General features: G+C 42.5%; 1 protein-coding gene across 3 annotated transcripts in view; it reads left to right on the top strand.

Moving 5' to 3' along the window:
- BORCS6 (BLOC-1 related complex subunit 6) overlaps positions 1–6,984 on the top strand; it is a 464,581-nt gene extending 457,597 nt beyond the window's left edge. For all 3 annotated transcript variants that reach the window (XM_044077607.1, XM_044077608.1, XM_044077606.1), the window contains exon 6: positions 5,469–6,984. In XM_044077607.1, the coding sequence (XP_043933542.1) occupies positions 5,469–5,594 (126 nt within the window). In that variant the 3' untranslated portion in view covers positions 5,595–6,984. The remainder of the gene's footprint in view (positions 1–5,468) is intronic.
- The last annotated feature ends 6,691 nt before the right edge of the window (positions 6,985–13,675 follow it).

The following is a 13,675-nucleotide window of genomic DNA, read 5'->3' as shown; positions in this document are numbered from 1 at the left end:
GTCTCGAGCTTCTTCTCGATGCAGAGCTTGCAAGCGGCCGACACGGAGCCGAGGATCGGCTCCGAACCCAGGTGTAAGAACAAAGGCGAGATGAACACTCCACATGGAACGTTATGGTAAGGACATAACTTCTATTTACCAACCATACTGAGCTTTATATGAAACTGTCTGGATTGTGAACCTGAGGGCTGATCGGCTACCTGGGCTGAATAGCATAGTACCACTTAAGCCGATCCTTAACAATAGGAGAGTATCCATTGGTGCAAGCTAGGAGGCTGGTCTTTAGGAAACCAGCCATTGGTTAATTTCCTAATTGGATAATGGGTAGGTGTTTCCTATCCTAGCCTTCATTTGCTAATTCTCACTTTTACTCTAGGAGGAGAGCAGGAAGAAATCATGATCTGATGAAGGCTCATTGCCGAAAGCGCTTATCTGTTGTTATAGCTCTCCATCCGAAAGTTTGACTGTGGCTGTTTTTACTATCACTGTTTCCATTAAAAGTTTGTTTTTAATAGTTTTTTAAAAAGTTCTTCAGAAGAGTGCAATTAAAGCTGTGGAGGTGCACCGAGGATTGCTTTTCACATAGATTAAGCCAAGGGCATTTAATCCAGACATTCACCAATGCAAAAGTAAAAGAAAAGATTAGTTTATTGGCCATTTTAGGCTAATTTCTATCTTTTTCATTTCCCTGCTATAAATACCATATTTGCCCAGTTTTGTGCGTCGGGCAGCACCGGTTAGTTAGGGTAAACTATTCCTGGCTCCACAAAGTCTCCTCTTCAATTTTTCCCTTGGAACTAGACAAACTTTCAACTTAAGCACTCAATCCATTCATTTCTCAGCCCGGCACTTGCTCAAAACTTATAGCAAGCACTTATAAACCCTAGCACTAGACCCTCCTGTACTGTACAGAAGGACAAGGCTGTCTATTCAATCTTACCAGCCATCCAGTAAAACAGTTCCCTCTACCTATCCAGGCATGTCCAAAGGGCAGTTTTAGGTGTACTCTCCAGTCCAACTGGTGAATCTGGGCATTTTGAGGCAATGTTACAACTGCCTCATGTACACAGACAACCCCCTGCTCCTACCACTAAACACTAATACATGCGAGAGATGCAGTTATACAGCCAAACTAGAGGCTAAGCTCTCTCACCCAAAGACTGGATCGGACAGTTAAGAGGAGAAGGAAAATACTTGCATCACACCACCAGTCTTACATAGACCCATTAAACCAACACCGGCAAAAAACACACATAAATACATGAAAACATACTCGGAGGCTCTAAATAAAAATCTGCAAAACCAACAGAGACCTCCAAAGCAAACATCCAAGCAACCTCCACCCCCCCAACACAAACCATGAAACACATACTTCACAAAACCAGTGTGCCATGCAATCACAGCCCTTAAGGCAAAATAACATACCCAACATACTAGTAATAGGTGACTCTATAGTCAGGCACACTGACGTCCCACTCACTAGGCTGAATAAGGAGAAGGTTACTGTTAGCTGCCTGTCGGGTGCCAGGATCCGCCATATAACACAAGCACTCAGGTCACACCAGAACAAGTACAAATATGACTCTGTCATTGTCCACCCCCAAAAGGGCCCATAACCATACCAGAAGAATGTAGAGTCCCTGCAGTCACAGACACTCAGGTTAAAACAGCCCTCTCCAAAGCCAAAAACTCAGCATCAATGGGACCGGATGGTGTCCCAGGCTGCGTCCTACACAAGCTCAAAGACGAACCAACCCCTCACCTAAACACACTGTTCAAACTCAGCCTCTCCACAGGCTACATACCCATAGACTGGCGCACAGCAACGGTTATTCCACTCCTCAAAGGTGGAGCCACAACAGACCCCGGGAATTATCGCCCTATAAGCCTGACTAGCTTAGTTTGCAAGGCTATGGAGTGCATCATCATGGAACTCATTAACAGAGACATTGGGAACCTCCAAACACTGGACCCTACCCAGTTTGGCTGTGTTAAGGGGGCAGATCATGCCTCCTTAACCTGGTGGACTTCTTTGAGACCGTTACCAAGGCTATAGTTGAGGGAAAGGTGGTGCACACAGCCTACCTAGACCTCGCTAAGGCCTTCAACACCATTCCCCATTCTGGTATTATAGATGAGCTCACCAACCTGAACATAAACCCCTACGTCAGAAGATGGGTTGCCAACGGGATCACGGACAGAACCCACATGGTGACAGTTGCGAGAGCTAGGTCCGTGTCTAAACCGGTTACAAGTGGTGTTCCCCAGGGCTCAGTCCTAGGACCCCTCCTGTTTGGCATATACTTCTCAGAGATACAGGCAAGCACAGGAGGACTATGGCTGACCAAGTCCGCAGAAGACTGCAAACTAGGGGCTATAATTGACTCTCCGGCTGACACAGACATCTTCCAAAAAGGGTCTCACTGAGACAGATACCTGGTGTCAAAATCATGGCCTCAAGCTAAATACCAAAAAGTGCATAGTCACCCCCTTTGGAAAAAACAAAGTACCCACAAACTACCACATAGGTGGCAGCCCCCTAAATACGGAAGACGTAATAAGGGATCTGGGGACCCAAGTAGATAGTAATCTCACCTTTGATAATCACGTTGCCAAAGTGGTTAGAAAATCCTTCTATGTGGCCCACCTAATCACAAAAGGGTTCGCATCCAGATCAAAAGAGGTAATTGTGCCCCTCTACTCATCACTCATCAGACCCATCTTAGAGTACATTGCCCCATTTGGTATGTACCTTACAAGACACCTGCAACAGCTGGAAAGACCACAGAAGTAACTCACCAAGAGGTTCAATGGCCTCAAACAGATGCCCTACGCAGCTCAACTGAAGAAACTCCTGTTGTACTCTGTTGCATACTGCCTACTCAGAAGTGATCTCTGCCTGACATACAAGGCCATGTCCAACCCAGAAGTGATGGACATGCTCCACCTAAAGAAAACCTTATCCCCTCGAGCCACATGCTCTAGGGATCTAAACCTCACCACAACAATAAATAGGACATGCTGGAGGGATAGATTCCTGTCCCAGAGACTTCCAATGTTTTGGAACAAGATCCCAATCTACATTAGACAGAGCTCCTCGCTAACCCTCTTTAAAAGAAACCTTGACAAGTGGATGGAAAACAGAAAGATTACCTCAGGGATCACTTCAGTGGCTTTGCTGGACAGAGGCACAGGGAACTAATCTAAGGGGACAGTGAAAGCCAACACATTCTGGCTAGGCTTATAAATGCCTTCGGGCAGATAGGTTCATAGGCGGGTACTAAGCTATTTCTACATATATTGTAATCAGTGCACTTTTACACCCCAGCAGCCCAAGATTACAACCTGTTGACTTAATTGTGTTTACAGCCTTTCTTTTGTGACACTATAATGATTACATTTCTTAAAATTAAAAAGAGGGTGGCGGGAGAATACCTGTTTACTTTAGTATATTTATAGCATACATCAATTACTGAAAATGCGTTACTATATAACATGCAAGATATGTCATAAAATGTTTTATAAAAATACTGTCAAGAGCACAAATTGTTTTACTAACAATTACTTTTTCCTTTTTCTCCTTTTCTGTGAAGTGGGGCATATGCCTGTCAGTCCCCCAGCATTTTTAATAAAGTCAACAAAAATCCATTTTTTTCAGCCACTTATTTTCTAAAGCCATATATCACAAATGTGATTGATGCTTGATAGTCTAATTTCAGTGTTGCTGACTTCTTCCTGTTCATCTCCATCTCCCAACCACAGACTCTGGTTCATGTCCAAGGTACTCCCATTTCTTCTAATCAATTCCTGGGCTTTTTTCCTGTCTCTCGAGCATTTTCTTTGGAACATTGGAAAAGGTTTCACTGGCAAAGTCTCTCTTTGAGCCTTGCCATCAGAAGCATGATAAGCAGAGTTCCCTTCTATTCGATGGTTCACCCCTTGTTGGACAAACCTTTGCATTTTCACCCTTAGTCCTATCCTGTTCTGTATCAAAATGACATTAGAACTTTTTTTCCTGGAGTATCAAAGACAGTTTGATACAACAGCTTGAATCTTACACCTGCTTCTTGGCATTCCCTGATTGCTGGGATAAAATTGCTTCTCTTCTGCCTGGAGTACAGTGAACGATCATTTTCCACAAACCTACTGTCTCCAGTATTTAATATTTTGCCCTTCTGCCACAGTTTTGTCAGGATCAACTCTTTCTACTAGTGTGATTGCATCTTTACTAATACAGGTCTCAACTGCTTTCCTGTGGCCATATTTGGAGCATATACACAATGTGCCTTTTAATTAACAAAACCTGCTGTGGAGTACCAGTCCAGTTACCTATTTGTGTTTTCATAAAATGAATACAGTCTTTTCCTTCCATTTTCTGTGGTACAGCAGAAAATATCAGTTTTTCTCTGTGCACCATTTTGTTTAACTCTACCCTTTTTTGAAACGGCTCTTCTTGAGTAGTCTCATAGTCCGCCAGCCTTCTTTATTTCAGCCTCTGATATTTGCAGTTTTATCAGGTTGTTTGAATAGCTGTTTAAAGCTTCTTCAATTTTTTTAAAAACGTTTGAGTTGATATACTCCTTCAGTGTTTCATTTATTTTAATCAAATCTGAGCACATTTGATTTACTTTTTCCTGTAAATTACTGGAAACCATGTCATGTACCCAAGCTGGAGCTTGAACTGCTTTTTGCTGAACAGCTACAGGATTTTTCTCAGTCAGTGTTTTCTTTTCACCATTTCTTGTTTCAGGCTATCTGTTTCCTCTTTGCTGGCATCCAAGCCGTGTACATACTAGCCAGTGAATGAATTTTACTAAAGCAGGCAGAATTACTGGCCTTTCGCTTTCGGTTTCTTTTCACATGCTGGGAGAGCTGAAATTAAGCTGCTGATCAGTGTACAGCCATTTTGGAAAACCATATCAGGCTACTTTTGATCTAGTATTCACATATCTGATGATGGTCTGTATTTTTTAGTTTATTAACCACACTTGGTGTAGAGGTGATCTGTGAGTACTGATGTGGCTAACAGATAAGCTCAGAGTTCCTTTACCAGTGGGGACTTAGTACTACAGGATGAAGCTTGCTAGTAGCTTGTCACCTTAACCTTCCATGCTGTACTTCCAGGTCTTCCAACAGAACTACAGAAGTCTGTAATACATTTGCACTAGTAGTTTGTTACAATCTGTTTGACTAAAACTGGATTCAGTGTGAAAGGATTTTCTGAGTCGTGTTTTCCAAACCTGTTCTTTGACCAGGACTTGTCTGTACAGGGTAGAATCCTTGACTTGCCCAGTTAAAGATGGACTCTGAGATTGTTGATTATATCTCATAGTGGTGGTAGTGATTCCAAAGTTGTACTGATGGTCTGCTGGCCTTGTAATTCTTGTAATTTGCATTCAGGTGAATATTTCTGTGTGTGCTTACTACAAATTCTAACTCTCCTTTTTTTTTTTTTTTTTAACACTCAGGGAATGTATACTCTAATGGCTCGTTGTGAAGAGCTTGACCGATCCATGCAGCCAATCCATGTATTAGCCAAACAAATTCGTGAAATCAAGCGAACCTTGGAAGTATTTGAAGCTGTATGCAAGTAACTACCGGACAGCGCTTTAACTATTCCCATCTACTCATAGACGTACTACAGTTAAGAAATAGAAGCGGACACTATCTTGTTTCATTTGATTGAGCTGTTCTGTATGCTCTGCCTGTGCAGCTCATTGAAAAACTGTATGGAATGAAAGTATTAACTGAAGAACTCGCATTCAATATGTGCTGGCAGTAAATTCTTTGGTGACACTCCCAACAAAAAAAGAAGTCTGCATCGCTGCCAGGTTGCAGACTGCACTTCCACGTTATGTCGAGAGTTTTCACATCACTTAGGTCATGTTTCATTTTAGCTTTTTGGACTTCTCTTAAACTGTATTTCTGAATAAGTTGATAAAATATGTAGTTTGATTTTAGCCTTGTGGGCAGTATTTAGGGGCAGAATAGTTAATTTTTTTTTGTGGTTAATAGCAGCCTCATCTATAAATAAGATGATACTTTATTTTCCATGTTTCTTGAAATTGTAATCATTCCCTTAAGCTTGCCTGCTTGATTGTGATTACATCGTTCATATTATTGCACTAAGCTGAGTACACACCAAGGACAGAAACCTCAGTGTTCACGGGTAATGGTAAATTAATCTTAAAAAAAAAAAAGTGTTATTTTGGAGTATGTTGCTTAATTTGGAATACTGCAGATTGCACTTTTAGAACAGGAGAAAATGTTGCAGGTACCAGTTATGTTGTCTCATAAAAGATATTCATAAAATGTGCTCAGTCCTACCTGCAGCTGTTAGTATGGTATATTTTTGTCCGTAAACTGCAGACTGCAGCCATTTACTGACCAGTGAAGCAGAAAGGTGGCATCAGTAAAGGTAGTCCTTAGTAGAGTATAAATGCTTATATTTCCAATTAACAGAAACCTAACATTTCATTGATTTAATTTTTAGACAATTCCAATATTTGAGCACCTGTAACTGATTCACTTACAATAACATTTTCTCTTTGTTTCTGTTTTTCCCACCTGTAAACCTGTCTGGTATTCTCCAGATCATTGTTGAGATGCTTTTGGAGTTAAAATTTGCTTGATTTTTTTTTTTTTTTTTTTTTTTACCTTGGTCCTTTCCTGGGCTTAAAGTTGTGTCATAACCTCCTATCTGTGATATGGTAAAAAGTGATTGGCAGCATTACATTGTAATTTGCTTATCTTTCTTCATCCTGCTGTTCCACAAAAGGTACGGTGTGGCTTAAATAGAACTTAACTGCCAGTACAGCAGTCAGTAAAATATGTAGTAGTATTGTCCTGATGTTTGGATATTCTTCAGATGTGACAGCAAGAACCCTCCCCATTTCTTGTTTTGTAATCCTTAGATTGGCTGCTTTATTGTTTTCTGAGCCAGTCCATTGTTCATGGTTGCTCCAGCATAAAAGATTTTGCTTAGCCAGTGTACGTACCATTACTTTCTGCTACTTGTATCATACAGTTGCATCTCACTACAGGGATTTGTCATTGAAAATTTATGGTTTTCAACAACCTCTGTTGTGTCTGGTTAGAAATGTCCCCTTTGTTGCACTACCATACCCTTAGGAAATGTGGCTGATGCCAGTGCCTAGTTCCACACTGGCCTGTCCCGTCCCAACTCTGCCTTTGTCGGGCATATAACTGAGTTCCGGTATCCCATTGCATGATTTGTTACACATGTTGGCCAGATGCAGGCTTACCCATCTAGGAGATGTGGTTTTAGGTATGGGCTTTATCTGTCACTCTGTGCACTGGGAATGGACTCAGAAAACCCATTACCATTTTCTTGGAGAAGGACAAGGACACTGAGACTCTACCTCTTCCCCTCTTTTGGAGAAAACCAGAGGCTGATGAAGTTCCACATTAACCAGCCTTTGACATCCATACCCACTCCATAGAAATGTCTGATTCCATATTTAAAGGTGGAGCCTTGAGCCTCATCACATGGAGCGTGCATTCAAGGATACTAATTTGTAGCCTTGACACATTTGAGATGTCTATCTTACAAACCTTCCTTTTTGGGCAACTTAGGGCTGACTTCTTTGTTCTTCACTGTCTAGCATAGATCTCAGAGACCACAGCACTTTTCCATCTTACCACAATGGAAGGTGTCCAGTGTGTTAGACAGCTGGTCAAAATGGTATCCTGTCTAATTTGTGGCTTAAATCTCTCACCTTGTCAGCATTCTGCAGTTTTTTTCCTCCATAGTAGTCACAAACTGGAAAAGGCTTCAGTCCTTTCTGATTCTGAACAATAAATGGCTGGTTATGACCCTTACCACTGTCTCTACAGTGAGCATCTGTGTGGATTACTGTCATTTTGATGTCATTGTTTCCATGGCTTGATTAACAGTCACTGGCATATGCCTGCAAAGGATGGTATGACTGATGCTGTTTGTCCCTTAGGAATGAGTCCAGCCAGGCAGGCTGTTCTGGGTGGCTTCACTTTGGGAGGATCTTCTTTAGGCAGACCTCCCATGATATTTTCAAGCACCCCCCCCCGCACCCCCCCAGGAGACATAAATAGATTAAAATCACAGTGACCCAACTTCTGCTTCTCCTTCATGGTCAAACCACTTCCTAAGAAGGGAAAAACTTCAATGCAGATAAGCGGCATTGTTACCATTGGCTATGCTAACCATTTCTCCAAGTTGAGTCATCTCATCATCCTGGCTGTTGCATTTCTAACTACTGTCTGGGACTGTCAGTATGAGGCATTGTTGTCCAGGTTCACTCAGTTGTGAGGGCCATCCTTTATGAGAAAAAGCTCTTGAGATAGGTATAGATAGTATTCCTTTAAAAGGGCCATAGGGACTCTCCTTTCTGTGGAGTCTGGCTAGGGACTTTACTGCACTGTTTTTTTTAATTCCAAAGGTGATAAGAAACTTCTGTCTTATTTTGAACCTCAGCAATTTCAAAAAGCATGTCCAGTACATACGTTTTGAGGTGGAGAGTTTTCATAGGGTCATGTTCTTACTAGTGCAGGGCACCTGGATGGTGTTGGTGGACTTGAAAGACACATTGTGGTGCTTCCCTGTCTGGTGTTTGCACAGAAAGCTTGTTTAGTTTCTTCTGAGTGATGGCATTTGCATTTACAAAGCATTGTCATTTTGTTTCAAATGTGAGAGTTTAGAGATGGGCTAATAGGGGTGTTAAAAATTTGGAAGAAGAGGAACACCATATATGTTTCCTTACCTGAATGATGGCTTATTGAGGGATTCTTTGTTAATACTTTGCTTGGAGTCTTCTCTTGATTGCTTGTATTGACCAGGGGTCTTCATAAAAAATGGGAATATCTTCTCTGAACTTACTTTCATCAAGGCAAATTTGGATAGACTTCAGTCTCTGTTTGCCTGCACTTGGCCCAAGAGGTCATGACCTTGGCAACATGCATGAAGTTTCAACAGGAGGATCCATGCCTGAGCTTACCTTCTTGTTCTTTCTAGGCATAATTAATGGTGACCATGTGCTTCACAGTGACTGGCAGATGCTGAAAGATGCATATACTACAGGGGGCATGGATTTCTCAGTGGATGCAGTGTCCACGACTTACTGAGTGATTTTCCACTTCTCTCACACCCCTGTCTGTGGGCTTTGGAGTGGTGAACATCCTCACTAATGTCATTGTGGGTAGCTAATTAGCTGTGTAGCACAGGACAGAGGGATGAAGCCTTGACTTTGACACAAATGCCCTGTGTTTGATTAGGCACAGGTGCTAGAAAAGGAGTGAGATGCTTGCCTTCTCACCTGCCACAGAGGAGGAAGCCTTGACTTGCTGCACAGCTGCCATGTATTTGAATAGATACCAGTGCAGGAAAAGGAATAAGGAAATGCATGGCTTCTCACTTGCATCAGTGGAGGATGGTGTGTGAATATTCTGGGGTGCACCTTTGTCATGACACCAGGTGGAGACATGGGCTGGTGGTGAAGAAGCATTAGTAGTAGACATGGTGAGCTGGTTCCCTTGCTGATGTCCATATGCATCCCCACCTTTGCGAAAATCATTGTTGAGCAATGTATGTGATGCTGTTAATGGTTCAACCCTTCACATCTCACTCCATGATACCTATACCTTTTATAACTCCATCAGTTATCTTAGGGGGTGGTGGTCCTTGGTCTGGGTAGTTTACACTGTACAAGAAAACCCAGAAAATTAGGAGGAGCACCAAGCATTAAATGGTCTGTTGTCTGGAGGGGGTTACTATTTTCATGTATCAGAAGCCATTGCAGGTGCTCAAAGTTGATGTTTTCATGTTGCAATGGAAAGCCTTCCTCAGTTCCTCAATAGTGTAAGGGAAACACAACCCCCCCACGGGAGAAGGGAACCCACATAAGCTGAAGTTTTTTTTTTCTCTACAGACTCAGTTGTGATTACATCTTGTTTACTGTGTAAAACGTAAACAAGCAATATAACATCTGTTGGTACTATTTGTGAAGAGCAATGACATAGTAATAGGGTCATAAAGGGACATAACAGTTATAGTACTTCACATCCCAAGAGAGCGTAAACATTCTAACAGATTCCTTGAACCCACACCTTCAGCTTTGTGCTGGAACTGAGAATTTGGGAGTCCTGTATAGATTTTGTCTTCTGTTGATGGAGCATATGTAGTCGTCCTCCTCCAGTTTTACTATTTTTAGCATTGTGGGTGGAGTTAACTTGGATTAATATTTCCTCTCATAGCAAGGAAAATTCTTGTACACCTTCCCCTAACTCTGCCTGGTTCTACATCTGATCACAACCTTTTACTGTGTATTTTATCATAATTGTCCCTTGCCAGCTGAAAAGAGTGTGATTTCAAGGTCTCAAATCCCTGGAAGTATGGAAAGGTATCTCAGGGACTCTTGGTTTAGATCCTTTGCATTTGGCTGGTCTACCAAGAGGATTCTTTTGAGTGACTGAAGCCACCAGAAAACATTCTACTCATCAGACTTGTTCTCATTTGAAGGGTTCTCCATGTAAGTAGCACAGTGTCATATCGCCGTTTTGGTTAATTAGGCTGCAGGATGTTCTGCCCTGTCTCAGACACCCATGCTACTTTTGATCTTCATTGTTCCATAGGCATGGTACTTGTCTGTGGCATTTTTGTTCCTTGTCAACTCGTGGAGAGCAGGAGTTTGGATGAACACTGGGGATGTCCTTCAAGGATGCATCTGCAGTCATCACATATGGGTTGTCCTGCCTCAGGCAGCCCTTCGGTCGGCCGGATTCCAAAGTCTGGGTCTGGCCTTGGCTGATGTCGCACTTTCCCCGACGTCAGAGCATCTGGGGTATAAAAGCATCAACCAACGCCATTTTCCTCAGTCTTTCTTGTCGCGTGGTGCCCGAAGCAGAAGCAGTTCGCAAGTGCCGGTCGGCCAGCTCCTGTGATTCAGCTACCGAAGACTTCGAAAAAGCTAAGTACCCCGTTGGGGACTCTTTCTTGCCTCAGCCGATGTGAGATAAAGTTAATAATTGTTTAACTTGTGGGAAACAAATACCTCATAAGGATTTCCACTCTTACTGCCTCCCCTGCCTAGGCTCAGACCACGACGTCTCGGCCTGTTCAGCCTGTGCTTCCTTCAACCGACGAACTCTTAGATGTCGGTCGGAGTTTGCAGAGGAATTCTTTGGGGCTAGTTTTGCTTACAAGATGCCGTCGGAGACTCCGACTTCGCATTTAGTTAAAAAACGGAAGGACAAGGACCGACACGCGGGCCGCGGTTTCGGCTGAAACCACGGTCAGGCCTACCGCGAGTGTCTCGGTCTCGGCTGAAACAGAGTCCTTGGTACTTCCGATTACCGAAACCGCACAGCCGACTACCTCGGCCCCGGAGGCCCCGGCCGAGTCGGTTATTGAATTACCTTCTGAAACTGGTGTCCAGGAACCTTCCGACACCATTCCTTTAGACAAGTCTACTCCTGCACGTGGTGCAGCCAGACCTCCTGCATCCAGGTCCATTAAGGCTTTCTCTAGGGCTAAAGCTGCTAAACTTACTAAAGCTTTGCCTCCCAAGGTTACCTCTCAGAGACCTTCTACTGGCTCACAGATTCTTAGCTTAGCAGAGGATCTTATCTCCTTAATTAGAGGTTCTCAACCTCATCCGGACAGGGGCTCTCAACCACCTCCAGACAAAAGGCCCAGGGGTTGAGCCCTCTGACCCCCACTCCTCAGATGAATCCACTGATGGCTTTACTCTATCAGACCACCAGGAGGAGGCTTATTCGGCCTACGAGGATTCTGATGCTGAAGAATCTATTCCCTCGGCCTCCCCTCCTGAAGAGTTTTCCTTTGGAGAGACATTACACTCTATGAGAGAACATTTTCAATGGCAGGGTCAGGAATTCTCTGATTCTAGAAAGAGATTAAGGACCTTTTTACATTTACCTCAGCGTAGGCCTTTAGCTATACCTCCTGTTTTGAATGTTATTGATGATGTGTACTCTCTTACAGTGAACTCTTGCAGCAGCTAGTGGGAGGAGGAACTGTCCGAACATATGGAGGGGGACAGCTGCAGGGTAATTAGTACCTGCTGTGGATAACTTCTTTACAGACCAAGTAATGTGATGAGTCCACATCTGTTATATCTGATGTTTTAATTATGTTGCAGTGGTCTGACTGCTGAAAAGAACCCCAAACCTGCAAGCAGTACCATTACCCTCTCCAAGGGCTGGATCCAGAGGACAGACAGAAGGCAAAAAAGTTAAAGTCCAAATCCTCTAATACTAAGTTAACAAAGGAAGCTAGATTCCTGAAGTCAGAGTCTAAGCAGTAGTGCTTGCTTGAAGTTGTGAAGTGAGGTCCAAGTGGCAGCAATGTCCATGGTGGAGACATTTTTGAATTGAGCAATGAAAATAAACATGCCCTAGCAGAGTGGTCACTGACTGCAGCATTGTCCAGCAGCAGTCAGTCATCTACTAGCAAACTACAATGCAGTCATTGGTCCTTTTAGAAGTGATCTGCATAGCTAGTGCCAGGCACACTCTTCCTTAAGATGAACGTAGTGCCAAGAATTTAGAACAGGTGTCTGTTTACTATGTGAGTGAGTATTATGTGTTCAAGATATGAGATGCTTATTTTTCCACGATTCCCTCTTCAGAAAATAACAAAGGGAGGTAAGCAGGCATGTTTAAGGATGACACTGACATCGCTTTAGGAAGGAAATTTGTGATGGTCTTATGGGGCATCTAGTAAAAGCAGGCAATTTCCATACAAATAAGGCCTAAAGCACCAAGATCCTGTGAGCAGAAGTGCTAACCACTTGCAGAGAGAGCATCCTTCAGGAGCAGAGCATTAGCTGCTGTCAGCAAACTGAAACAAAATGTCTGTATTCCCTTATGTTTAAAGCAATCTCCTGTCCTGTGTTGAAAGGCTTGAATCTTGTCACTTAGACGTCTGTGGTGACTTGCCCTCTACAGGCCATGGACAGTTGTGTTCATGGGTTCTTAGAATTTCTGTCACCTTGGCTGTGTTTTAATGGTGCAGTGAACAGAAGTGGTACTAAAGTGCATAAGAATGATACAGTCAGCAAGTCATTTTGTACATGAATTTGGATACTGGTTTGTTTCACCTATTGATAGCGGAAATTGGCATTTTTTTTTGACAGTTTTAGTTTTATGTGATACTAACATATGGCTGGTTTTCATAGGGAAAAAATCATTTGGGAAACAATGCCACATAAAGAACTTGCATTTAAGTATCTGGGGAAAGAAACGGTTAAGAGTAATAATGTTACAGTCCGATTTTGTTGTGTTTTGGTATCCCCTTCCTTTTAAAGAATTGCACTTTAAACATTGTCTGTTTGTTGATAATGTTTCTGTCTAGAGTGTGGGCTTGTTTAAATTTCTCGTATTACATTACACAACACAAAAAACAACTTTCAGGTATAATCTATTATGATATTCAAATCTTGTATAGTACAAGTCACAGTAAGGCAAACCGATCAGAAATGTGTTAAAATGCTCTGTTCATTGAGAAATATTCAGACTTTGAAACCCATAGCCAAGTGTTTCATAAATGTTTACTGGCGTCAGCTTTCACTGAGGCTGACATTGTGCTTTCTTCTTTAAGTAATGTCAAGAGAGAATAATCAGTAAAGACTATAAGCCTGCTAACAAATGTGTTAAGATT

The sequence above is a fragment of the Protopterus annectens genome, chromosome 7.part0 (assembly GCF_019279795.1).
Source record: "Protopterus annectens isolate FY-2018-M chromosome 7.part0, PAN1.0, whole genome shotgun sequence".
In the NCBI taxonomy this organism is placed as follows: domain Eukaryota; kingdom Metazoa; phylum Chordata; order Ceratodontiformes; family Protopteridae; genus Protopterus; species Protopterus annectens.
The sequence above is the reverse complement of the archived record's forward strand: the minus strand, read 5'-3'. Positions and strand labels throughout refer to the sequence as shown.